This window comes from Rhinatrema bivittatum, chromosome 5 (genome assembly GCF_901001135.1).
Source record: "Rhinatrema bivittatum chromosome 5, aRhiBiv1.1, whole genome shotgun sequence".
Taxonomy (NCBI): Eukaryota; Metazoa; Chordata; class Amphibia; order Gymnophiona; family Rhinatrematidae; genus Rhinatrema; species Rhinatrema bivittatum.
This window is the reverse complement of record NC_042619.1, coordinates 108011606-108037292: the sequence shown is the minus strand read 5'-3', so window position 1 is coordinate 108037292 and position 25687 is coordinate 108011606. Positions and strand designations below refer to the sequence as shown.

General features: G+C 46.0%; 1 protein-coding gene across 2 annotated transcripts in view; it reads left to right on the top strand.

Moving 5' to 3' along the window:
• The window catches only part of SOHLH2 (spermatogenesis and oogenesis specific basic helix-loop-helix 2), a 153212-nt gene that overhangs the window by 8775 nt on the left and 118750 nt on the right, over nt 1-25687 (top strand). For both annotated transcript variants that reach the window (XM_029602708.1, XM_029602709.1), the window contains exon 2: nt 21575-21792. In XM_029602708.1, the coding sequence (XP_029458568.1) occupies nt 21575-21792 (218 nt within the window). The remainder of the gene's footprint in view (nt 1-21574; nt 21793-25687) is intronic.

Here is a 25687-nt window from a genome sequence, read left to right as displayed (position 1 = left end):
TGCCCTACCAAAAAAAGAAAAGTAAATTTATATACATATGCAAGGAAGATTGGAAAACTACTTTGCTTTTATGATGTAAATTAATTTACATTAATATGCAGCAATATGCACATTACTCAAATATTTCAGGATTTCCTAACTTTCTCCAGAATCTACACTTCAGCTGCTGTGGAACTGGGGGTTTTGCCTACAGTACAGGAAATAGAGGAATCCCTTATACACTCCAGCCCAGAAGAGCAAGATTCTAAATAAAATGTTTTAAATACAACAGATGACCAGTCCAGGATGCACTATTAAATCTATTTAACCTGATTCTGCTTTCTGGCCATTTCTAGAGGATATGGTCAGGGGGGTTAATTACACCAGCCCTTAAAAATGAGAATACTACTGATCCAAATAATTAAGGGATCTGTGTCAGCAGCGATACTGGTAAAATTTTCTGTAGTGACTTTAAGAAAAATACCACAATTCCTAATGAGGTCAGATTGGCTTCCTCCCTAGGCACTGAACCACTGACTGACCACATGTTTACAGGCACTGATTAACCAGCATGTTTTACTGATTTATTTATTTTTTTTTAAAGAAGCTTTTGATTCTGTTTGGCACCCTGGACTCACTTCAAACTACTGCGACATAGTTCTGGTAAAAACGTATCATGATTAAAATCCATGTATTCATTAGTTATAAGGTAAGAGAAAATATATGCAGGCAGCTAGTTTTGGGTAGAACCTTTAACATCCTACATCAATGATCTTCCTAGCTATTGCACAGATTCTCGGCCTCAGGACTGAAGCTACATGACTTGGAGGGGGTAATTTACAAAAGGATTTACATGTTTCAGGGTTTTACATGTGTAAGTGGCTACAATATATGCTGTTGAATTGTCACTTGGTTTTATGAATATAAGTGCACTTTAAACATGTAAATCCTTTTGAAAATACCCCCTTTAGAGATCAAATGGCTGTTCTTTTTTACTTTCTTTTTTGACTCAAAAGTTTCCTTCTTGTGCTTCCAGCTAAATCTAAACCATGGCTGGGATCTATCCCCATGAGCCTTCATCTGCAGCTTTTTACACACACCACACACACACTCTCTCTCCTTCCAACCATACCTAGTTTAAGTCATTACAGTGGTGGGGGGCTGGGGGAGCCTTGTACCAGAACCCCTTCCTGAATTTCTGCAAATGCCATGCCTGAGTCTGGCCACTACGGTGGCACCCTTAAGAAATGACCAAGACTCCTATCCCCAGGGGATATGAATGCTGCCTTGGGGATCAAACTAAGGACTTGCCTGCATGAATCACCAGATTGCCCCTGGTGGTCATCTGATTTCCTCAGAATCAGGCCGATTCAGTAAAAGTGTCGGGGAAGGGGCTGGGTGAGCGCGATTCAGTATTTAAATGAGGGCCCGCGGTAAAAAGAGATGCTGGCGGACGTGCATCTCCCTATGGGGATTGTTTTCGAGCTTTTTGAAGGAGACATGTGAAAACTAAATTAAGGAAAAGAGAACCCTGGTCTCCTGTGGTGATACCTAAAGGTCCCTCCCCCAGTTCAGAATTCCTGAGGTGATTTCCGTGATCCCTCAGAGGTGTGCTTTGGTCTGGTAGCTGGGTTTCATCTAGTTTGGCTGAAAGGCAGCGGGTGTAGGAGGCTGAGCATGGCGGGCTGACGGCAGCTATCCCCACCCCCCCCCCCCCGCAACCGGAGACAGTCTCTGTACTTAGCTGGTAAGCGCTGAGCCCAGGTAAGGTTTAAAAAAAAAAAAAAGTTTTACCTTTGAATCAGAGACAGGGGTTTCAGGACTTCCTCCTGTCTTCGTGGATGCACTGGTATGTGCCATCTATAAGCGGATTGGATGGACTATCTCCGTAGAGGGAGGAGCGACCTTGAAGATGTACATGACAGAAGTTTTTGAGGCTATTCTTAAGCAAGCCTTTGAGGCAGTAGTGGCGATGACTTTCCAGATTTCTTCCTGTTGCGTTCTAGTGGCCCCATCTTGTTTGCTTTCTCTCTCAGGAGGTTGACGAATCTGGAAGGAATTCAGAGCAGTTATGGAGCCTGCTGCTGCCTTTTTAGCAGACGCAGGCTGTGATTTGGTTCGTACCCTCGGCCAGAGGAGTGGCTTCGGTGATAGTGGCCAGGCGTCAACTCTGGTTGCGAAATTGGTCAGCTGACATAGCCTCTCATTCATCTCTTCTCCAAGCCGAAGAGCCTGAACCTGTTTTAGCCTTTCTTCATAAGGGAGCTCTTCCATCATCTCTTATCATTTTTGTTTTCTTTCTGTGTACTGTTTTTTTTTCTAGTTCTGCTATATCTTTTTTTGCAATGTGATGCCCAGAGCTGCCCATAATAGCTGAGGTACAGTGGTACCATGGATTGATAAAAGGCATTTTATTAACAGTTTTGTTTTTCCATTCCTTTCTAAATAATTTCTAACATTCTGTTTGGGTTTTTGTTTGCCACTGCACACTGAGCTAGGAATTCCTACAGCTATTGCCCACAGTGACTCCTAGATACTTGTTTCTATGTGCAAATAGCATATATATACATAAGTAGCATGTATTTGCAAATATGCTATTTTATAAACATCAAAAGTATGCACATGATAGGGTGCCCAAGATGGCACGCTGAGCTCAGGTGTAAGCAAGATCTATTTGAGCTCTTCGAGATTATTACCTAGATTTCAATGTTTTCCAAAAGAAAGGGAAAGGTACGGGTGTACCCATCGGTTCACTTACCATATCTGATAATGCAACAAGAGAGATCTCGCTGCCTGAACTCACCAGCAATATATCCAAGACTCGAGGAGCCCGATGTGCCAGGCGGAGAGAGTGGACTGTCTATGCCGGCGGAGGAGATGTCATTCAGTCCCGATCTAAGGCAAGCCCCGATGCAAAGGGCTGGGGAATTGTTATCGCCCGGACCATTGTTCGAGGGAGCTCCTTCCGGGTTATTCGCAGAGAAGGAAACACTGACTGCAGCTTCGGTGGAAGCAGACAGTCTTTGGCGGTCATCCCAGAGAGCTCGATTGACGGTGGAATATCAAGTACTGGGGTGGAAGCAGGGGCAATGGGGAGTAGCCTTTGAGGGAATCCTGCCTAACTACTCGAGAGGGAATCCCTGAGTTTAAAACCCCTGGCAATCCCTGAACGCCCTCAAGTCGTGACTTTTGCCTCCCTGTGGGACTTAGTGGCAGGGTTTGCCGCTACACTGAACAGTTTCAATGCAAAATTAGAGCACTCGATAAAACAAAGTACTCCAGTATCGACTGAAATACAAAGTCAATTAAACTTGTTAATTTCTAAAGTAACAAGTTTAGAAGAAAAGGAAACCGGGACACTAAATTTCAAGGCTGCGACAGTTAGGAATAGGGAGGCATTGGCTAAAATGATCAAAAGTATGGAAAATAAATCTAGACAATTCAACCTAAGAATGTTGAACTTTCCAAAGGTAATTGGCGAGATTCCATATACAACCTTAAAAAGATTTATGTTTGATACATTGGGTTTCACCCCAAGAAGATATGCCATCAATTAATAAATGCCACTTTTTACCAAAACCTACGACTCCTTCCATGAGACCAAATTTACAGGAGGACCTAACTGAGTTACTTGAAAATTCCACGTTAGACGTTCTTGATAGAGCTACTCTCTTGGTTTCCTTTATAACCACTTCAGACTCTCAAATGGTTATGAAAAGTATTTCAGAAAAATTTCCTGTTTCTTTTATGAATACTGATATTAAGATTTATCCTGACTTAGCCTCTTCAACACAAGCTAGACGGAGAGGGTTTTTAACCCTCCGTCAAAATGTTATAGATATTGGTTTTTCTTTTTTGTTAAGATTTCCTTGTAAATGCTTGTTGAAGAAAGGGCTGAGACGTATATTTTTTTCTCACCAGAGCAATTAAAATTATTTCTTGATTCTAGAAAACTGACCACTTCTTCCGCAATAGGTATATAAAATTAAAGTTGCTGGAATAATGTGTTAATAGCATTACCTGGATATGTATTGTATGATAAGTCTCTCTTTAATTTTCCAGGGCACCCCATGATATATGATTTTTGGTTAAAATGGAAGAATAATTTTGGTTTATGTTACTTTCTCAATCATTGGAATTGGTTTTTCTCCATTTATTTTCATTGCAAAACTTGTTTTTGTAAATTAAAAAGCTTGATAGATAAAGAATTAAACAAAAAAGTATGCACATATTCAATTTTGCATGCTTATTGTATTTGTGCAAAAAGGGGCAGTCTAGGGGTGTCTTGCGACTGGGGGAAGAAATTGCATGGTAGTTGCCATTTCATAAGTGATACGTGTGTAAATTATCAAATTTTACACTTGATAATTGGATGGTGCAAATGAAGTCGAATTTGTGTATTTGTTTTGCAGTTTTTGGGTGGGAGGTCTGAATGAACTGATGGGGCTTCAGGGTGATGTGCTAGAGCAGTGGTTCTCAACCGGTGTGATGCCAAGAATACCACACTTCCCGGTCCCCCGCTGACCCAGCTGCTCCCCGGTCCTCGTCAGCCCAGGCAGAACGCGGCAGAACAGCTGGATTCAGCGGCACCGGCAAGGTCTCTTCTTCCCGCCCCCCCCTCCCCCGGCCTGGAAGAGGAAGTGGTGAGCAGTGGGTGCGTGCACGGGAAGAAGAGACCATGCTAGTGTGGTCAGTGTCGGCCGGAGGAATGAGCAGCGCGGCCTGAGGAATAAGCAGTGCGGCTCGCAGAAAAATGGAGAACGTCAACCCTGCGGCCGATGGGACTCCCTTTCTCCGTGAGGGCTGAAAATGAAGGAGGTTAGGATTGGGAGGAAGCTGCTGCTGCCTAGTTCCGGGGAGGGAGGGAGAGTGAATGAGCAAGCAAACATGTGTGTTTGGGATCCTGTGTGTGAGTGAGATAGCATGTATGTGAAAGAGAGTATGTCTGTGATTGAGAGCCTGCCTGTGAGAGAGAGAGCATGAATGTAAGTTTACAATTGGGAACCTGTATGTGCAAGTTTTGTGATTGAAAACTTGTTTGTGTGAAAAAGTATGTGTGTATGATTGATATCCTTTGTGTGTGAGAGAGATCATGTGTATGTATGATTGAGCATGTATGTCTGTGTGTGATTGAGAGCTGGTTTAGGTGAGAGAGCATGTGAGTATGGGATTAAGAGCCTGTGTGTAAATGAGAGAAAGAGAGAGCATGTTTTGTAAGCATGTGAATGAGTCTGTGTGTTGAGAGAAAAAGACAGCATGTATGTTGTGTGATTGAAAGCCTGTGTGTGTAAGCCGTGAAAAGTTAGCATGTGTGTAAATGTGTAATTAAGAGCCTATATAAGTGAGAGAAAAAGCATGGGTATATGTGAATGACTGAGAGCATGTGTGTATAGGTGCGTAATTGAGAGCCAGTGTGAGAGAGAGCGCTGTTATGTGACTGAGAGAGAGGAGAAAGTTCCTAGCAAACCACCCCTCCTAATTCAAAACAATCTCAAGTCACCTGGATATCAAATGTTCCAGGGTTTAAGAGCAAAAAAAGTTTTTGTATCCTTATTTTTCATTACTAGGTCTTTGTGTCTGCTATTTTGAAATATTTTATTGGTACCGGTATTTAGAAATTTTTTATGAGTTTTTAATTATTGGATATTGCACTCATCAGCTGTTTCTAAATAATCTGTTCTTTTTGTTAGTATGGTTTACTGCTACTGATTTATATTTCTTGATTTGTTTTATAAGGATGGGTGATGTTTCTTTTTTCCTTTATTACACTGCATACAGAGATTCTGGCTTTTTGCAGTTTCCAATTCAATTTTTTCTGCATGCTTCTAGTGATGTGTTTTGGTCTCTATTCTTTGTTAGGTGAGGGTCAGCACATGTGATTTAGGTGAGGTTTTCTGCTGGCGTGTAGTTTCTGTGTAGGGCTCCATAGCAGCCTGACTTAGTCCGTTTTCCTAATAGGAGATGTATTGGTGTCTTAAGGCCTGGTATAATATTTTCAGTGTTGCCTTTTCTTAGGTAAGATGGTTACCGTTTAAGTGCTGGAAATTAGTGCTGTTTTGGTGTGGGATGTTTACTATTTATGCAATTTCTGTTCAGATAGAATATGTATCTTTTCCTTGTGTCATTTTAAACAAAGTATGACTGGTTTGTAAGATCTGAACAAATTGAATTTCTTCTCTAGGGACTGTTTACTAACCTGGATGGATTAAGACATAGGCAAGTGCCTAGGGCACCCCAAAAACTGGGACTGCTCTTGCTGCTCTTTCATTTCTAGGGGTGGAATTCCCCCACTTACCATGGACACCATAATGTTAAATCAGGCCCTATGTACTAATCAGCATTAAAATTAGCAGCTGATACACATTAACACAGGGAAACAAGACCTGCAGGTCGCTCCTTCCTATCCCCCCATACAAAACACACAGAACAACAGTATGGATTTAAAACAAGGCTGCGGTTTATTATCAACTTAACCCGAGCCCTTTCACTTATTAACCAAAATATATGCCCCCTCTCTTACCCCGCCGCAGCCCCCAGCGAGGATAAGCGCCGGCCCTGAGCATCGGCCCCCCTTGCTCATAGGCTTTCCCGTGTAGTAGCCCCAAGCCACTTGGACTTTCCCCCTCTCCCTCCAATAACCTTTACAATGCAATACAAACATTTCCACTTAGGGCTCGGGTTTCCGCCACAAACAAAATAAGTTTGGTATCTTTGTTCCCCCACTGCGGCCCTAGACATACCGGATTTGTTGCTCCAATTCCTTCCTGCAAAGCATTATTGAACAAGTCATTCCCGATATCAGAAAGGTGGACCCCATTACTCCTGAAAAACCTGCCAATCAACTCCCAGACCAATCATGCCATATCCAAAAACCACCCCTATTAACCAGCCATTACCAATTTGGTAAATGGCTGATTCACTTTTTTGACACCCCTACGCCATAAGGGCTCTGAATGTATCCTCCATTCGGATTGTAATATCCAACCACCCAGTTCTCATGCCTGGCATCATATTCAAGATACCCACCAGGTCTTTTCCTCATATTCATTACAAATCCCGACACAACAACTTCCCAATATCATTACCCCCCAACTGCACAATCATAATCTGCAGAAAGCTCCGCGTCCCCCCTAAGCTCTTGCAGGAAAGATAGCAACTGCCCCACCGCATGCCCCTGCTTCCAAACCACTGGATTGTCCACTTGCTGGTATCCAAGTTCAAATTCCTCCATACGAGTGTTTTGCTGCCCTACGCTGCGCCCAATGGACAAAGGAATGGCCCACGACCCAAGCACATTCCTGATTGCGAGGAACCCTCTGTTGTTCTGCAAAGAAAAGAAACCCTGTTATGCATATGCCTGTATCACGCCTCCCTCCCTTGACCCTCCGCCTCCTCACTTCTGTACATATGATCTGTATGCATCCGACTTCCACTGCCCGATCGCTTGAATCATCCGTGGTGGCAAACCTAATTCTGCTTGCTGTGGTTGCCGTCCCGATTTGATAAACTAATGCGGCGTGAATACTCCGCTTCCAACCTAAGCCCTCCACTGCCCATTTTAAAATTTTGGAGAATTGAAAAATGGTCAGGGGCAAACCATCCTCATGAATCAAAAATGCTCCAGGGACCACTGGTCTTACCCGTACAAACGCTTGGGTACTACGCACCAGGCATGCCCACCTCATCGCTAGCTGGCAACAAAGAAATCCAATGTCCCTTGCCCTTTGATCTGTCTTGGATTTACAAATGCACAGGGTCACAGGACTGCCCGTCGATCCAAACATGCTGGGCCATCAAACCCAACCTCGAGGTATCCCTTTTTGATTTGGCGACCAACTTGCTGACCCGCATAGTTCCAAAAAGGCCAGTGAGAATGCTGCTCGAAAAGCACAACTTCGTATCGAGACCAGCAGACATGCTCCACTTACTCGGTTATCCGCAACAAATCTGCATACCATGATAGGACGCCACGAATAACCGGTCTTCCTGGCCCACATAATAAACTGAACCACATCACACTTCGCGAACCACCCCCCTTGCCCACCAAACTCTGCAAGAAACAAGACACCACTCTTCTGCCCTCCAAATATGATCTCCATGTGTCTGCTTGTCATTTTGCCATAGCTGCTCCGGAAATGTCTCTCCTTTCGCGCTCGCACGTGGCCAAAGCCATGAAGACATGCCACTTGAAATGAGAGAGAGAACATCGGCAATCAGGTTCAAGTTACCTGGGACATGCTGGCCTTGATAGTAACATTCCACTTCAGACACAAGAATACCAATTCCCTCAGCAACTCCACGATCCGAGAACACCTGGCAGACTGCTTGTTGATCACTTGCCACGACCCCCAAGTTATCACACCAGAAAAACTACTTTTTTTGGGTTCTGCAATCTATGCCCCCAAATGACCATGGCTACCACTATTGGGAACAACTCTAAGAACGTGATATTCCTAATATTGCCTTCTACCACCCATTCCACTGGCCACTCTTCCACGCACCATTGCCCCCTGCTGCGTCGAGTACAATTCCAAATCCTTGTTGGCCACTTCCGGCTTCCTGCATCATGCACACGTCCGTTAAGAGTCTAAGAACCTTTCCCATATTACCAACTCCTCTTTCACTTGCCCGCATCACCCGAATAAAATTATGTCCTGCCTTCACACTTACTGTTGCAATGAAAGCATGACCCATGGGAATCACACGGCATGCAAAGTTAGAGAACCATCAGCGACTGTATCTCCTTTAGTGTCACCTTCCTTGACCCTTAGACCGACCTAACTAATTCCTTGGCCTAATTACCTTGCCATTGGCAATCTCGACACCATTTCAACTGAATCCATGCTCAATGCCTAAGAATGTCAGCCTAGTCACCAGGTCCTCTGTCTTGTCTTGCGCTATCGAATGCCCTAAAGCACTGGTAACCTCGAGAAAACCATCCAGCTTGTTCTTGACAAACACTTGTGTGCCTAGGTCCCACAAAACAAATCTTCTAAATAATGCAAAATTGCATCGCACCCAGTATGCCGCATCACCGACCATTGTATAAAGGTACTAAACAGCCTCAAGAGGCACAAGAAATCATGCAACCCATGGGTAAACAGCGGTCCACGAAATAACCCCCTTCAAAAACAAAACCTAACAAGGGAAAGCTTTTTGGATGGATTGGTAACAACCAGAAAGCCGATTCTATATCCGCCTGGCTAATAACGCCCCTTGTCCCACACCTCGCACTAACTAACTAACTGCCTCATCGAAAGAAGCATTATTCACGGTACACTCCCCACGTGGATGAAATCATTGACGGACGGCCCTTCCGGAGAAGATAAATTCAAGATCAGCCTGAACTTTCCCACTGCTTTTTGGGTATAATGCCAGCGGCGACAAATGCATCTTAGGGAAAGGAGGCCTGTTGAACAGCCCAACCATCCGCCCCAACTGTATCTCCGAATTCAACTTTTCCCTGGCCACCTCAGCCAACCTGTAAGCCGACACCTCGCATTTCGCGCTTGCCCACCAGGACCTGGCCCCTCATAACGGATACTAAAACCTAACGTTAAAACCTCACTACCACTGCATTGGGATAAACACCGTAACCAATCCCTCAACACGGGGAACAACTATCGGTGAATCTGCTTTCTGCTCCAGGACCTTATGGTTTACCACCCTACTAAGGCAGGTATTCTGTCCTTGAGGACACTTGGTTGTGGTGTGTGCTCCTTTGCAAGAGGAGCAGGCATGCCCTGAACTTGCACTCTGGAAAAAGACGTGAGCTTGTTAAAGGCCAGCAAATGTCCGAACCTCCCTCGAACCCTTTGTTACTCGTCTCATGCTTTTGTCCTACCCCTGACCCCTGAAAGGACCCACTCTTTCCACCGCTGGTCGTCCCCTCCCCCCCCCCCCCCCCCCCGACACCTGTGCTTTTCCCTGTACCTACTCCCTTAATGGTCAACTGGGTGAGCCACAGATGAATGTCCTGAGTCCCCCAGGACATAAACCTGTTCCCCGCCATCTTGTCCCGAAACTTTTCATCATAGTTGAGCCAGGCCCAACCTTCGTAATCCTTAAATGCACCCAAGATGCTGTCCGTGTAGGACAGCAACGCCCCATACTGTGTCGGATCAAAATGTCCTACCACACTTGCTAGCCTTAAGAAAGCCCTTGTCCAATTCACAATATTTTTGGAAATCTTTGACCCTGAACTTTCCTTTTTGACCTTCTTCCTGGCTTTCTTTTTATCATTTCTTCTCCCCGTTCTTCCTTCCAGTAATTTAAAAATATTCACAAATCTGCATCTGCAAATCCGCTTTACTAATCTCCTCGGCACCTCCTCCCACAATTCCTTTAACGATGCCAGGGCAGCATGAACCATGTCATGCTTTGGTCCCTCTGCTAGCACCGCCCTCTGTAATAGCCCGAACTCTTCTGAGCTAGTCGAAGACGTGGACGAACTGGAAGAATTAGAAACCTTTGACCGCTTCTTCTTCTTGGCCTCCCCTTTGTCATACTTCTCTTCGCTTCCTGTTGCTTACCTGTCCCTGCTCCTGACGCATATCCCAAAACGTCCGTTGGCCGCACCGCCTCCTCCAATCGCCTTCCCAACTGGTCCACCGGCCCCTGCTGCCACGCTTTCTCTCTCCACGCTTCCTGCTTTGATGTTCCTGGAAACGCTTCATCCACCGGATCTGCAAAAGACGCTGCCTCCCTTTCGTCCCCTTTACCTCTAGTCGCACCCTCACCCCCATGTTCCTTACCCATGGCATGGGGCACTGTGAAACGCCACTCCAGACCTCTAGCCCCTTTATCCATGCCCTGCCCTTCCGAAAGCCTTCTACCCTCCTGAAAATCCTCATCACTTTGCTCACCCCCGAAATCCAAATGCCAACCCCCTATGCCACCCCTATCCCCAAATTCCACCCTATTCCAAGATTGGGAGCTAATTCCAAAGCGTGAGTCCATGTATTGGCCCACAATGTCTGCTATCAGATCAACCGTCGGCCCTCCCTGGACCCCTGGCTTACATGGGGCAGAAAAGGGGGTAAGGGAACGAGGCCTCCCACGGCGCTGTGTAGTAGTCCCCTGATGGCACTTTCTACTTTGTCCAGCCCTGTCACAATCCTTTTTCCCTTTCTTGCTTTTGGGGTTAACAGTATGGCCTGCAAATAGGCCATGCAGGGGCTGGCCTGGAACAGCAACCCTCCTTTTATCTAAACTCCCTTCTCCTTGTGGGGGCTGCGCTGGCCTGGAAATAGGAACACTCCTATTGACCAACCTCCCTCCGCCCATATTTGGCCGACTCCGCCCCTTTGGTGCCTTCTATCCAAATCCCGCCCCCACAGGGCCCAAGGCCGGCAAGGCCTGCCGCTGCGCGCTCCGGGCAGGCCCGACCCTTTTTCCCTTCTCCGCCAGGCCGGAGGTAATAAGTTCAGGGGGGAGAGAGGCTGAGGTGGGTGTATGGGGTGTGAGCCGCGAAGGGGCCATCTGTCGAATCAGGCAAGGGAGGGAGCCCAGCGCCTGATGCATCTAAGGAAATCTCGGACTCCCAACACGCCGAGGAGGAAGAGGGTGATGGGGAATGAGGGGGAGCGGCCTGCACAAAAACCAGAGGGTCAGCCGACTCCGGGCTGCTCTCCCCTGAATCCGAAAAAGAGGTCGCCGGGGGGGGGGGGGGGGGGGGTGTGTGTGGTCGGACCAGCAGGGGAACCATCGGGGTGTCCCCCTGATTGGGACCGCTTACCATGGGGGGCTGGTCTGCAGAGGAAATCGCCGTCGGCCGACACTGATAGTCCCATCCTCATCTCGGGTCTGTTAATCACAGAATGGGCTCTAACTCGCTTCATTCCTGCTTAACGCTGGAACAAGGAAGGCAAACCGAATCAAAAAGCAGAAAATAACTGCAGAGCAAACTCAGAAGAAACCTCTTCCTTGCTTCGCTGCTACTAGCTGACTTAATTCAGCTCATCCCGCCAAAACCCCTTAATCCCTAGCGCAGCCAATGAGGATGCAGCAATTCAAAATTGTTGCCACCCCCATCGGTTACTTACCCCTCCCTGCACCTAACCCGCTCCCTGCTCCTAGACCTGCGTTATCTGTGGCAGCACGAGACAAGCTCATGCTGCCTTCATATAAAAATTTAAATGTTACAGCCTGGTTTTATGTAGGATGTATGCAGAACCCGGTAGCGCATAAATGGCTACAACAAAGACAGCGTGGTTATGACAGTGCTGCTGTGTTCAGTAGCTAAGGTTTCCCCATGCTAACCAGCCCAAAGTGAATGGGTTAGTTGATGTGGGGAACAGTTTCCTCTTCACCCTTCAAAAGAAGTAGATTTTGGGTCAATAAAACATGGCTCTTTCCTGATACAGCACAAGGCCTCTGGGCCTTCTGTGGCCTTCCCTCTACATTGCTTACCTTCTCTATTGCCATTAAGATGGCCAGTGTCTGATGGGAGAATGTTTCCCTTCCTTCCCAACCAGCATAAGAGTTTTGTGCTTTATTTTGACACAATGTGATATCAGGCAGCACCATTTTAAATTTGCCATTGAGCAGGAGGGAAACGCTCTTTTACTGCTGGACAACTTGGTGCGGGTTGCTGAGAATGGTGGGGGGGGGGGGGGGGGGAGGTGCTTGCAAGTATTGAGTATAGAGCAGGTAATGCCCAGAGGCTTTTGTATGTAGCGGGGAAAGAGGATGGTTCTCGGATTTCCAGAATACTGCCATTTGTTTAGAGAGTGGGGGCAGAGCATCAGACCATATATTAAGGTGGGTCACTTCCATCAATGTTAACTACATGTAATGAGGTTTAATCATGGCAGATAAATGCACTCCTGCAAGTGCTGTTAGGGTCTGATGCATTTTTATCTGCACTATGGCAGTTGCCTGTGTTTTTCCAGCTTTGGCCCTCCAAATTACATATGCATTAGCAGACACTTGAGCCCCTTCCAGATATATCTCACACACACACTCAACCTTTTTTTGGTCGGGACACACCTGACAGATGGTTCTCACATGCGTGACACAGTGAACACATGACTGTCACAGGGCTAAATGTAAAAATACACAATGCATCCACAGGAACCCCCTCAAATCCCCCCCCCCACCAACATTGGGTGCAGAGCAGAACCAGGACATTCCCCATGCAATTCACCATATAAAAAAAAAAGATATTCTGGTTCTGATGTCATCTCAGTAACAGCAAAGCAAACTCCCTCTTCTACCAGGTGCAATAGCCCCTCCTTATAAAAAGACAGTAATTTACTACCAATGCATGTCCTATTGAGAAAACACAACAAATAAGATTGATACAAATGCCTGCATACTAGTAAAATACCTCACTTCGGTCATAACACACAGAACTGACCTTCACCAAGTCAGACCACAAATTATAAATATGGAAATCCAAAAAAGCCACTCTGTATACAGTGCAAACCTGGAGAAATGGAAACAGAAATATAGCACTTAACTTAGTCCTAGGATCTGCAATAATGCACACAGACTAATCTGCACAGAGTTACACTTGTATTATGGAACACATTCAAACAATCCTATGTATGAAAAGGCAACACTGCAAATATTTAAACCAGGCCCTAAACATTAATAAACCTCCTATTAGGAAAACTGAACAAGTCAAGCTGCTATAGATCCCCACATAGACATAATTGTAAAACTATACTAATACATGTTACAAAACAGCTGATGAACAGAATAACATCCAACAACTACAAATTCTTAAAAATTATTGAAAATTCTTCACACATGCTAACTACACAATCAGTTTCTATCTCTCATGCACCAGTCACCACCCTAACCAGTCTCTCTTCCTCACACACACACACATCAGTCACCTCCCTGACCTGACTAGCGCTCTCTCATACACATAATTTCTTACACACATGCTCTCTCACTTAGACACATACTGTCAATCACACTTGCATAAACACGCTCTCTTTTACTTACCCTACATACTATCAATCATACACATCCTCTCTCCCCTCTGGCTCACTTTCACTCACGAACCCCTCCCCCCAGCACAAATGGCAGCCACCTGCTCCAGTCACCTTGCCCCAAGAATGAAGAATCCCATTGCTTGTAGGGGCTAACTCTGTTTTTTCTCCCATCGCTGATAGCCATCTATGCTTCATTTAGGTTCGGGCCTGCACTTCAGCCGCTACTTTATGCATCATGGTCTTTTTTTCTTCACATGTTCCCCACTGTACATTGCATCCTCTTCTGAGCCATGAGGGGCGGGAAGAAGAAAGGGCCATGCTGCTGATGTTGCCAACTTACACTAATACTGCTACCATTCCTGCCCAGAAGGAACGGCAGCAGTTTTAATAGAAGAATATGTGCGTCTCACTGCGATGGAGAGAGAGGGAAGCGCGTCCGGGGCAGTGGGACCTGGGAAGCTGCAACACACTGATTGAGAATCACTGCTCTTTATATTCTTTCTGTCTGTGTATATACCCTTTTTACCTGTATTTTCCATTATCTGCCCTTTACACTATGCTCTGTCTACCCCAGGTATGTTTAAATTGTCACAGTTTTCACTATCATTACCTGTGCTTTGAGGCTTTTTTTTTTTTTTTTCAAGCATCCTCTAGGGAAAATATTTTCTCATGTTCTTTGTATCTTTCTCCCTGCAACTTCAACTCATGATTTCTTGTCCTTGAATTTCCTTTTCTATAGAAGATTTAATCTCCTTTACTCCTTTATTAAAGCTTTAAATATTTGAAAGCTTTATCATATCCTTTCCCTCCACTTCTTCTCTCCTCCTCATGGCCATTACAAAGTTTCTAGCTTCCCTGAATAAATTAAATATTTGGCACCCCACTCTCCTCCCTAGTGACATTTGTTCATACCATCTCACTTCTTTCCCCACCCCATGTAATACATAGAAATGACGGCAGAAGAAGACCAAACGGCCCATCCAGTCTCCCCAGCAAGCTTTCACACTTATTTTTTTTTTCTCATACGTAACTTTTTGGTTCTAGGTACCTTCTACCCCCGCCATTGATGTACAGAGCAGTGCTAGAGCTGCATCTAAGTGAAGTATCTAGCTTAATTGGTTAGGGGTAGTAACTGCCGCAATAAGCAAGCTACACCCATACTTATTTGTTCACCCAAACTATGTAATTCAGTCCTTTGTTGGTTGTTGCCTGAATATAAATCCTCTTTTCCTCTTTCCCCCCATACCTTCTGCTAAGCCTCTGCTGCTGCTGATGCACTTCCCCCTCAGGGCATCCACCATTGCTAACACATCTGCTCAACTCCTCAAGTGCACAATAGGTGATTGCCAGGTGCCTGAACACACTCAGGCCGATGCAATAAAGTGCAGCCAGTGCGAAGATTTTCTTGTGGTTTGACGCGCATTTTGGGAGTGCTAGACTAGCATCCAATGCAATAAGGAGATTAGCGCATCCATAATGCATGCTAACAAACATGACCCAACCATGGGGCTATTAGCTATTGCTGCATGATGCAGGAAAGTGTGCCCAAAGGCTGGGTGCCCAACATACACTTTTTAATATCAGAAATTGAACTCCAGCTCTGGAGGTGGAGTAAAGTTAACTTGTAGTCAAGGGCTCATGAGAAACATGAAAAAATATGGTCCTCTATGTTGCGATATGTGTCGTCGTCCTTATTATCATTGTGGCACTTGAATTTACTACTTGCAGTGGAGAAAAATAAATGTACATAGATTTGATCCACCTTTCTTATGGCCACACAATTTAGGTTCCTAATAGACCAGCGACCTTAGCAAAATAAAAAAAAAAAGCTGAATCAAAATGGATGCTCGTATTGAGAGCCCGTTGCAAGTGCAGGTAGGCGCCCGATGCAGTAAACTATTTTGGAGCTCTACAGACGCACAGTTCTCCCTTTAGTGCACTTTTTTTTAATGCTGCCCCCAACTTCCATCTCATTTAAAAAAACTGTATGGACACTCGGGAATGGTTGTGTGCGCATTAGGACAATGGGCACTCAGTATGAGCTTGCGTCTTACTGCATTGACCTGAGGAACTATGAGCCACCAAGTCCCTCTCCCATCTCTCCAGGGTTGCCAGGCCTTTTTCAGCAGCAGCAAGCCCTACTATAGTGTGTTTTTTTTTTTTTTGCAAGACTCTCCTAAATCGATGCACCAGTTCTCCAAGGACAAGAAGGATGTATGTCCTCACAAATGGTTGATATTATCAGATGGCGCCCGATGCGGAAAACATGTCAATGTTTCTAGAAACTTAGACTAGGCACACTGAGCATGCCCTATACCACGCGGCCAAGTGGGGTCTGTTCGTTACTGGAGGGCTGCCATGCTCCAGGAGTTCGAGTATCATTACCTGCTTTTACAGGTAGATGCACTATGCTTCTAAGACAAAATATTTTGTCTGGTCCCTCTTCAGTCTTTTTTTTTTTTTTTTTCCCCGCGGAGCTGTCAGCTCTAAAACTTTGACTTTTTGACTCATGGTAAACCTTCTTTTTTATGTTTTTTCTCTGTCTCTCTTCAAAAGTCCATCACCGGGTCCCTCTCGGAACCTTCCTGTAGTGTCCCCCAATCAGGGTTTTTGGTGTTTGGGTAAGTTTCCTTTCACGGTCATTCCCCCATGAAAGGAAACTGGTGGTGTTTCAGTGTCCGTTCATCGCCACCCGATGCCATCATTCCAAACTTTTCCCGTTTTTGTTTCACCCTGTCATGGCCGCGTCTGATTTCTGCCGATGCACCCAGTGCCCGAGGACCATGTCGATCACTGATCCTCATGAGGTTTGTATCCTCTGCCTGGGTGCATCTCATGACATCCGAGGTTGCACCTTGAGCACCCAGATGACTTCGAAGGGATGTCTTCTTTGACTCAACAAGATGGACAACCTCTTTGGGTTGAAGACGTCTGAGCCATCGGCATCGGAGGATTTCTGAGTTGCACCGATGGACACCATGCCATTGACATCGGTGGAACTGTCTATTCCATTGAGGTTTCTGGTGGATAGGGGCACCAGAGGCCGACTGTGGTCAATCTTTCGGGCCAAGGACGTCTGGTTCATCATCCTTGATCTCGGCACCAGGGAAGGACCGGGTCGAGCAACATGGGAAGACCAAGAAGCATCGACGCCAGTCACCATTGCTGCGTAAGAAATTGCCATGCTGGGTCAAACCAAGGGTCCATCAAGCCCAGCATCCTGTTTCCAACAGAGGCCAAAACCAGGCCACAAGAACCTGGCAATTACCCATACTCTAAGAAGATCCCATGCTACTGAAGCAATTAATAGCAGTGGCTCATCCCTAAGTAAACTTAATAGCCATTAATGGACTTCTCCTCCAAAACCTTTTTTGAACCCAGCTACTCTAACTACACTAACCACATCCTCTGGCAACAAATTCCAGAGCTTTATTGTGCGTTGAGTGAAAAAGAATTTTCTCCGACTAGTCTTAAATGTGCTACTTGCTAACTTCATGGAATGCCCCCTAGTCCTTCTATTATTTGAAAGTGTAAATAACCGAGTAACATCTACTCGTTCAAGACCTCTCATAATCTTAAAGACCTCTATCATATCCCCCCTCAGCCGTCTCTTCTCCAAGCTGAACAGACATGGTGCCAGACATAGGCATGCGCACTGGCTTTTGCCGCAATGCCCCTAAAGCACCACCGTGGTGAGGAGTGCCAAACCTCCATTAATGCCTGGGGTCTGCGATGGTCTCCACCAGTCCCTCATGTTGCTGGTGCACGAGTTTGGAGTGTGGAAAACACGAGGTCCATGCAACCTACAATGTTTTCGAAACTGCATCAAGGGTCTCCACAGTGGGAATCGGTGGCCTTAGACTGGCATGGCTGCAGGCCTCTTATCTCAGACCAGAGATGCAGGAATGATTCGCTGATGTGCCGTGCGCTGGAGAGAATCTCTTTGGAGATAGAGTGAAAAATGCTCTGGCTCAACTCCGAGACCACCATGAAACTCTCCAACAGCTATCCACCAGCACTCCGGACCCGTCCTCATCCAGGAGGCGTTGAGGCAGGGGTCCAGGAAGTCTTTCTTTCACCAGAATAAGTACTGCCCTCTGCCTCTTCAATCCCATACACACCATCTGAGCTCCCAAGCCCCAGCTGGCTCCTCTGTTAACTCCGGGGATGAGGTTTTGACTGGGCCATAGGGAGCATAAGCCAGTTGCCCGTACTCGAGATGATGGACCTTGTGGTCTGGGGCAGGCTGTGGTTCTTTGCAAACCGGTGGCCCAGTGTAACCTCTGACAAGAGGGTTTTATCCATTGTCCACCAGGGATACCAATTAAACCTGTTGGGTGTCCCACCAAATTGCTCTCCATGCCCATCTTGGGGACTGGTAAATGCATCAGCAGGTGCTACAAATGAGCTCTCCTCCCTCTTAATGGCCAGGGTGGCTGAACCCGTTCCACCAGGGCAAAGAGGACAGGGATTCTACTCCAGGTATTTCCTGATTCTAAAGAGAACTGGAGGACTCCGCCCATCCTAGACCGGAGGGCCTTGACCAAGTTTCTAAGAAAAGAAAAGTTCAAGATGGTTTCCCTGGGCACCTTGATTCCCCCTGCTGCAAAAAGGGGACTGGTTATGCTCTCTCAACCTGAAGGACACACACTCATATCGAGATCTTCCCTGGTCACAGGATGTATCTCCGATTTATGGTGGGGAAAACAGCACTTTCAGTACCGGGTGTTGCCATTCGGGTTCATGCCCACCCCATGAATCTTCACAAAATGCCTGGCCGTGGTGGCGATGCACCTCTGTAGACTGGGAGTGCATGTTTACCGTATCTGGATGATTGGCTAGTCAAGAGCATTTCTCAGGCAGGGGCCATCCAGTTCATGTGCTTGACCATTCGGGTGGTGGAGTCACTAGGGTTCGTTCTCAACTATCCAAAAGGCCCATCTCAGTCCGTCCACCTCAATTGGACTTCATCGGAGGCCTGCTAGACACGGCTCAAGCCAAGGCCTTTCTACTGCGCCAGAAGGCCGTTGCTCTGGTGACCATTGCGACACAAGTACAATAGAATCAGCAGGTGTCGGCCTGGCACATTTTGAGGATGTTGGGTCACATGGCCGTGACAATCTATATCACTCTGACATGATTACACATGTGCAGAGCCCAATGGACTTTGAGGTCACAGTGTCACCAGGCCACTCAGAGCCTCCAGGATTGCATCTGTGTCACCTCGTCTCTCCAGGACTCTTTGTCCTGGTGGTGGGTACTCTCCAATCTAGAATGGGGGGATTTCCTTTCTGAGTCTCCCTACCTAAATTGTTCTAACGACGGATGCATCTACTCAGGGGTGGGGAGTTCGTGTTGAAGGGCTCGGCACCCAGGGGCTGTGGTCTATTCAAGAATGTTCTTGTCACATCAACTTCCTGGAGCTTCGGGCGATCTAGCACTATGGGCTAAATTGTCCTGATCCAGCCCAACAATCAGGTTGCCATGTGGTATTTCAACAAGCAGGGAGGCACGGGATCATACCTCCTGTGTCAGGAGGTGGTCCAGATCTGGTCTTGAGTCCTGGCTCTCAGAATGGTGCTCAGGGCCATGTACCTGGCTGGAACGGAGAACGTGATGGCAGACAGGCTATGCCAAGCCTTCAGACTCCACAAGTGGTCCTAGACCAGGGGGGAGCAGATCAGATTTTCTGCCTCTGAGGGTGCCCAGACGTAGATCTGTTTGTGTCCCCCCAGCAACTGGAAAAGTGCCTCTGTTCTATTCCCTGTCCAAGTCAGATGGCAAACCAATATCGGACGCTCTTACCCGTCATTGGGGCAGGGGTCTTCTGTATGCGTATCCTCTGATTTTCCCTTAGTGGCGAAGATTCTCTTGAAGCTTCGTGAGGAGAGAGGGACTATGATCCTCATTGGCCGAGACAGGTCTGGTTTTCATTCCTGTGAGATTTGTCCAACTGGAAACCGATCAGTCTGGAGACCTCTCCAGATCTCATCACGTAAGAGCCCAACCTCCATGCCCTGTCACTCACAGCCTGCATGTTGAGAGGTTAATCCTGCAGCCTTTTGATCTTTCTTAGGACGTCTCAGGTCCTTGTGGCTTCCAGAAAACCTTCCACTAGACAATCCTACTGACTAAAGTAGAGGAGGTTTTCCGTGTGGTGTGAGCAGAAGGTCCTAGATCCATTCTCCTGGCCCACACAAAAACTGCTTGACTTATCTTCTACACCTTTCGAAGGCTGGCTTAAAAACCAACTCCATCAGATTTCCTCTTAGTGCGATTGGCACATACCACCATGGTGTAGATGGTATGCCCATCTCTACAGCCAATAGTTGTATGCTTCGTGCAGGGCCTGCTTCAGTTGAAGGCTCCCCTAAGGTCTGCTGCTATGTCTTGGGACCTCAACATGGTATTAGCTCCTGATGAAAGCTCCTTTTGAGCTGCTGCGCACCTGTTACTTGAAGTACCTGGTCATATTTTTGGTGGCTGTCACTTCAGCACATAGGGTCAGCGTGCTCCAGCCTTAGTGACTTATCCACCTTATACTAAGTTCTTTCATCCAGGGTGGCCTTGTGTACCCACTCTAAGTTCCTGCCTAAGGTGGTGACTGATTTCCAGTCAATAGTCCTGCCAATTTTTTTCCCAGGTCCCATTCGTATCAAGGTGAATGAGCACTGCATAGTTTGGACTGCAAGTGAGCCTTAGCCTTCTATCTGGAGCAGACAGAAGCCCATAGACAGCATTCAACTTTTTATTTCTTTTCATAGGAATAGGTTGGGCATTGCCGTTGCCAAATAGACACTGTCCAGTTTGCTAGCAGATTCCATCTCTTTCTGTATGCCCAAGCAGGACTGCATATTGGGTGTCATGAAAGGCTGATTCTGTCAGAGCCATGGCAGCATCAGTGGCCCACTTGTGAGCAGTTCCTGTGGAGGAGCTCTGCAAAGCTGCGACGTGGAGTTCTCTCCACACATTCTCATCCCATTACTGTCTGGATAGGAACGGCTGACGCAACAGTAGTTTTGGCCAGTCTGTCCTGAGTCAACTGTTTGAGGTGTAGAACCCAATTCTCCCAACCTAGGGCCTGTGGTTTGGGTTCAGGTTGTCTCCCACTTTGTTACCAACAACACTGGTGGTGTTGTGCCCGTTGGCACCTGGTTAGGTGTCTGTTGGTCCCCTTTTGTGTTGGGGAGCAGCCTGTATCTAGGGATTCACCCATATGTGAGAACTATAATCCTGCTTGTCCTTGGAGAAAGCAGACTTCTCTAAAGACAGCAGGATGTTATTCCTCACGAAACCCACATGCCACCCTATGGAGTTGGGTTTCTCCTATTTTTGTCTTATTTATTTATTTTTTTTGTAATTTTATGTTTCAAGACTGAAGAGGGACCCCGTGTGGATTAGGGCATGCTCAGTGTGCCTAGTCAAAATTTCTAGAAACTTTTACATAAGTTTTCCGCATCTGACACCATCTGATGATGTCACCCACATGTGAGGACTAACATCCTGCTGTTCTTGGAGAATACCTGTTAGAGGTAAGCAACTCTGCTTTCTGGGAACCTGTTGCAGTTGCTTCATTTTAGGGAACAGAGCAAAGAACAAAATTATGGAAGTGTTTGTATTAATTTCTCTTTTTGAACTCTGTTTACTAGGTGAGAGACATCATCGCTTTGTTGGTTGTAAAAGATGATGTGCTGTTCACTGCTGAGATTATACGGCAGTCGTTTTCAGACATTGCAGTTGTTACCATCGTGATCAGTGATGTAACCAGCATAGGAATGTTTCTGAATGAGCATACATTCAATATCGTGTTTCTGCAGATGAGTTCAACACCAACTGCATCAGAACTGGAAGCTGTGAAAACAATTAGGTAAAAGAAAAATAAGTTAAAAAAAAAAAAACCGCAGTTATTAAGGATGTTCATGTATGTATGTTTGCTTTTAATTTTATTGTCACCAGACTTTCACTGCAGCAGTCTGGAAAGTTGGCTGTTGAATTGCTTACCTTCAATAGCAATACTACCTAGCATGAAAAGAAAAATGTACTTAAACAAGCTATTACTGCATAACTTTGGATGCAGTGCGTACTAGCCTTCTACTTCTCCTGTACTGCTGACACTGATCATTTCTGAGTTCTGGTAGAGAAATTTTATTTTTATTGTTTGGGGCAAAAAAACAAAAAGGGATGACTTTTTATATAAAAAAAAAATAATTAATTTAGCTTTTCAATATTTTTCCTTCCACAAGTTTCTTCATTCACTGTAATAGTGCAAACATCTACATCTAAGCATTTCAATACAGCCAGCTTTTCCTTGACTGCAAAGTTATGACATTGCTCGCAATGACATGGAGTATTCCTGGGGGAATTCTGTGCAGTGCAGAATTCCCTTCCTGTGCAAAATTTTAATATTTTGCACAGAATTTGGAGAGAGGCTCAGTGAGCCGCAAGCGGAGCCCATCCCACTCGCAGCCGAAGATTAGGCTCAGTGAAAGAGAAAAGAGAGGCCCAGGATAGCTGCAGGCCAAGTCTATTGTGCCTGTAGCAGAATGAGAGAGCCTCTGAGTTTGTGAGAGAGACAAGTGTGTGTGTGTGTGTGTGTGTGTGTGTGTGAGAGAGGGGGAGCCTATGTGAGGATGTGTATATGTGAATAAGAGATTGGGAGACTGAGAGTGAATGAAGGTGTGTATGTAGAAGTGAGGGTGCGTGTTTGTATGTGAGAGAGGGAACCTATGTGCAGGGTTGTGTGAGGGAGTGTGTGCAAGAGAGATAGGGAGCCTTTGAGGGGGTCTATGTACGAGAGGGAGGGAGCCTCTGTGAGGGGTGTGTGTGTGCGCGAGAGAGAAGGAGCCTCTGTGAGGGGGGGGTGTGGAGAGAGGGAGCCTGTGTGTGGGAGAGAGAGGGAGCCTCTGTGAGGGGTGTGTGGGAGAGAGAGGGAAGCCTCTGTGAGGGGGTGTGTGGGAGAGAGAGAGGGAGCCTCTGTGAGGGGGTGTGTGGGAGAGAGAGAGGGAGCCTCTGTGAGGGGGGTGTGTGGGAGAGAGAGAGGGAGCCTCTGTGAGGGGGGTGTGTGGGAGAGAGAGAGGGAGCCTCTGTGAGGGGGGTGTGTGGGAGAGAGAGAGGGAGCCTCTGTGAGGGGGTGTGTGGGAGAGAAGAGAGAGCCTCTGTGAGGGGGTGTGGGAGAGGGAGGGAGGGAGCCTCTGTGAAGGGGGTATGTGTGGGAGAGGGAGGGAGGGAGCCTCTGTGAAGGGGGTATGTGTGAGAGAGGGAGAGAGGGAGCCTCTGTGAGGGGGGGTGTGCGAGTGGGAGAGAGAGGGAGCCTCTGTGAGGGGGGTGTGAGCGAGAGAGAGGGGAGACTCTGTGAGGGAGGGGTTATGCAAGAGTGAGAGAGGGAGCCGGTGTGTGTGTGAGAGAGAGAAGAGCCCTGTGTGGGTAGTGTGTGTAGGAGAGAGAGCCCTGTGTGTGGATGTGTGCGAGGAAGTGAGAGCCTCTCTGTGTGTGTGTATGTGTGTGTGTGGTGAGAGAGAGGCAACCTGTGTTAAAGGTGTGTGTGTTTGAGAGAGGGACAGAAGGAGTTTGTGTGAAGGGGGTGGTATTTATGTGAGAGGGGTCAAACTCTGGGAATGGATAGCTGGGGAATGGAAGGGATTGAGCCTGGACGGGAAGGAGAGAGAGAGTGGGGAGCAGAATTGTTGGAGGCCTGAGAGGGCAGAGTGAAAGGGTTCTGGCCCTGGGAATAGGGAGAGAGGCAAAAGGACTTTTTGCCCAACAAAAGTCCTTTGTTGGGCAAAGCTCTTGTTTTGCCGGTAACGGCTTCCTCAGAGGGATACGCCTGGCACAGACAACACCGTGAAATCTGCTTAACAAAGGCTGCTCCCAATGAATGTGTACAGGAAGAGCTGTGTGATCTTTAAAGTTGTGAGAGTCAAATTTACATTCTAGAGGAATAACAGTTGCACTTGGGTTCCAAAGAGCAAATGTCAGTAGCCCGACCGACCCTGCTTGTGAAAAACCGCTGGATTGCTGTTGTTTCTATGTGTAATAGGCAAAAAGTAAATGACTGGAGGAAACTGCCTAATCTAATATGGAATGAGCATGCCTCAGAGTAGGGCAGGGACTCCCAGTGCAGCAAGGTACAATCTCTTAAACATGTTTGAATCCTCAATTTTAATATTTCACAATCTTCTTCCTGCTACCAAATTGCTCGCAGGATCCACTCATTTTGTGTTATTTTGACCAATATAAATTATGCAAAATGTAAAAATTTTGTGCACAGAATTCCCTCAGGAATAATAACCAAGATACCGTCAAATAAAATCAGTTCCTTAAAATGTCATATTCAGAATTGTCAGGGTTGGGTGCAGGCTATAGGAGCATATTATTACAGATCACAAGTATATTTACTTCTTATTGTCCAGTGGGAACTTACCGTAGGTGCTATATGATGGGTATCCTAATGCAAAATATGGTAGTTAATAGCAGGCCACGCAGCTGATTGCACATTTTCTCAACTATACTTGTATAAGGTCTATAATACTACGTCTCTGTATCTTTCTGTTTCTGTATATACGTCTTAGAAAAAATCTCTGTACAACCACATGCGAGATAACATCACATTTAAACTTCCCCAAATGAGCAGTGATGTAGCCTGATACCAGACCTCATACCATGGCATAGTAAGTAATGCTAATTTAGCATATATTGAATCTGCCAGTATGTATAATCATAGGTCTTTAACATTTAACATTTTCTTTTCATTTTTCTTGCTTCCGTGCAAACAACTTGTGAAAATTTGTGAAAAAATAAAAATTGCTTTAAAGAACGTGACTTGTTCCATTCATTTGATCAAGTTTTTGATCGTTTATATCTTATTTAATCAGCACTTAGCTTTAGTAATGGTAGTGAAGAAACGCCATATTTTTCTTCAGAGGCTAGTATGGAAAAGCCCGACACTGGATCCGTGTTTCGGCGCGTGCCTTCGTCGGGGGCCGAAATAACTGTTAATGTAAAAGAATATGTATCAAACAACCTTAACCAAAAAATATCTTAAATACTTATCAATTGTAGTGGGAATTCAGCAGTACAACCATGATATTGGAGCGGCTGGAGGTGGCGGCTTCTGCCGGTACTACGTTTCTTCCACACAGGTGAAAGAGAACGCGCCATTTCTTTTAACCATTGACTGACCAATCATCGTGTGCTACGTGAATACTGACGTCCAAAAAAAATCTGCAGGCATTTAAACCAAAGAGAACCATTCGACCGAAAGATTGAGTCCCATAGGCTGTATTGTATTAAGTTTAAAGATCCATTGCTGTTCTCTGATATTTAATAATTTTTGTGGATCACCTCCCCTCCCTGATAGTTGGATCACATCTATCACCCTCCATCTCAAATCCACAAAATGGTGTTGTTTTAAAAGGCAGTGTGCTACAATTGGAGCTTGTAATTTACCAGTTTGTAGACAACTTTTATGCTCAATAAGTCTAGTCCGTATTAAACGTTTGGTCCGACCAACATAAAATAAATCACAGGGACATTTGATGATATATATCACGTGTGAAGACTGACAATTCGAATGAGTTCTTGCCGACCATTTTCTTCCTTGGGAATCCGTCCAATCTGGACCTGCTAAAGTAGTCGTACAAAAAAAGCATTTTTGACATGGCCAATGGCCAGATGGTAAGTCAGATACGTCATTGTTCACACGTGATATATATCATCAAATGTCCCTGTGATTTATTTTATGTTGGTCGGACCAAACGTTTAAT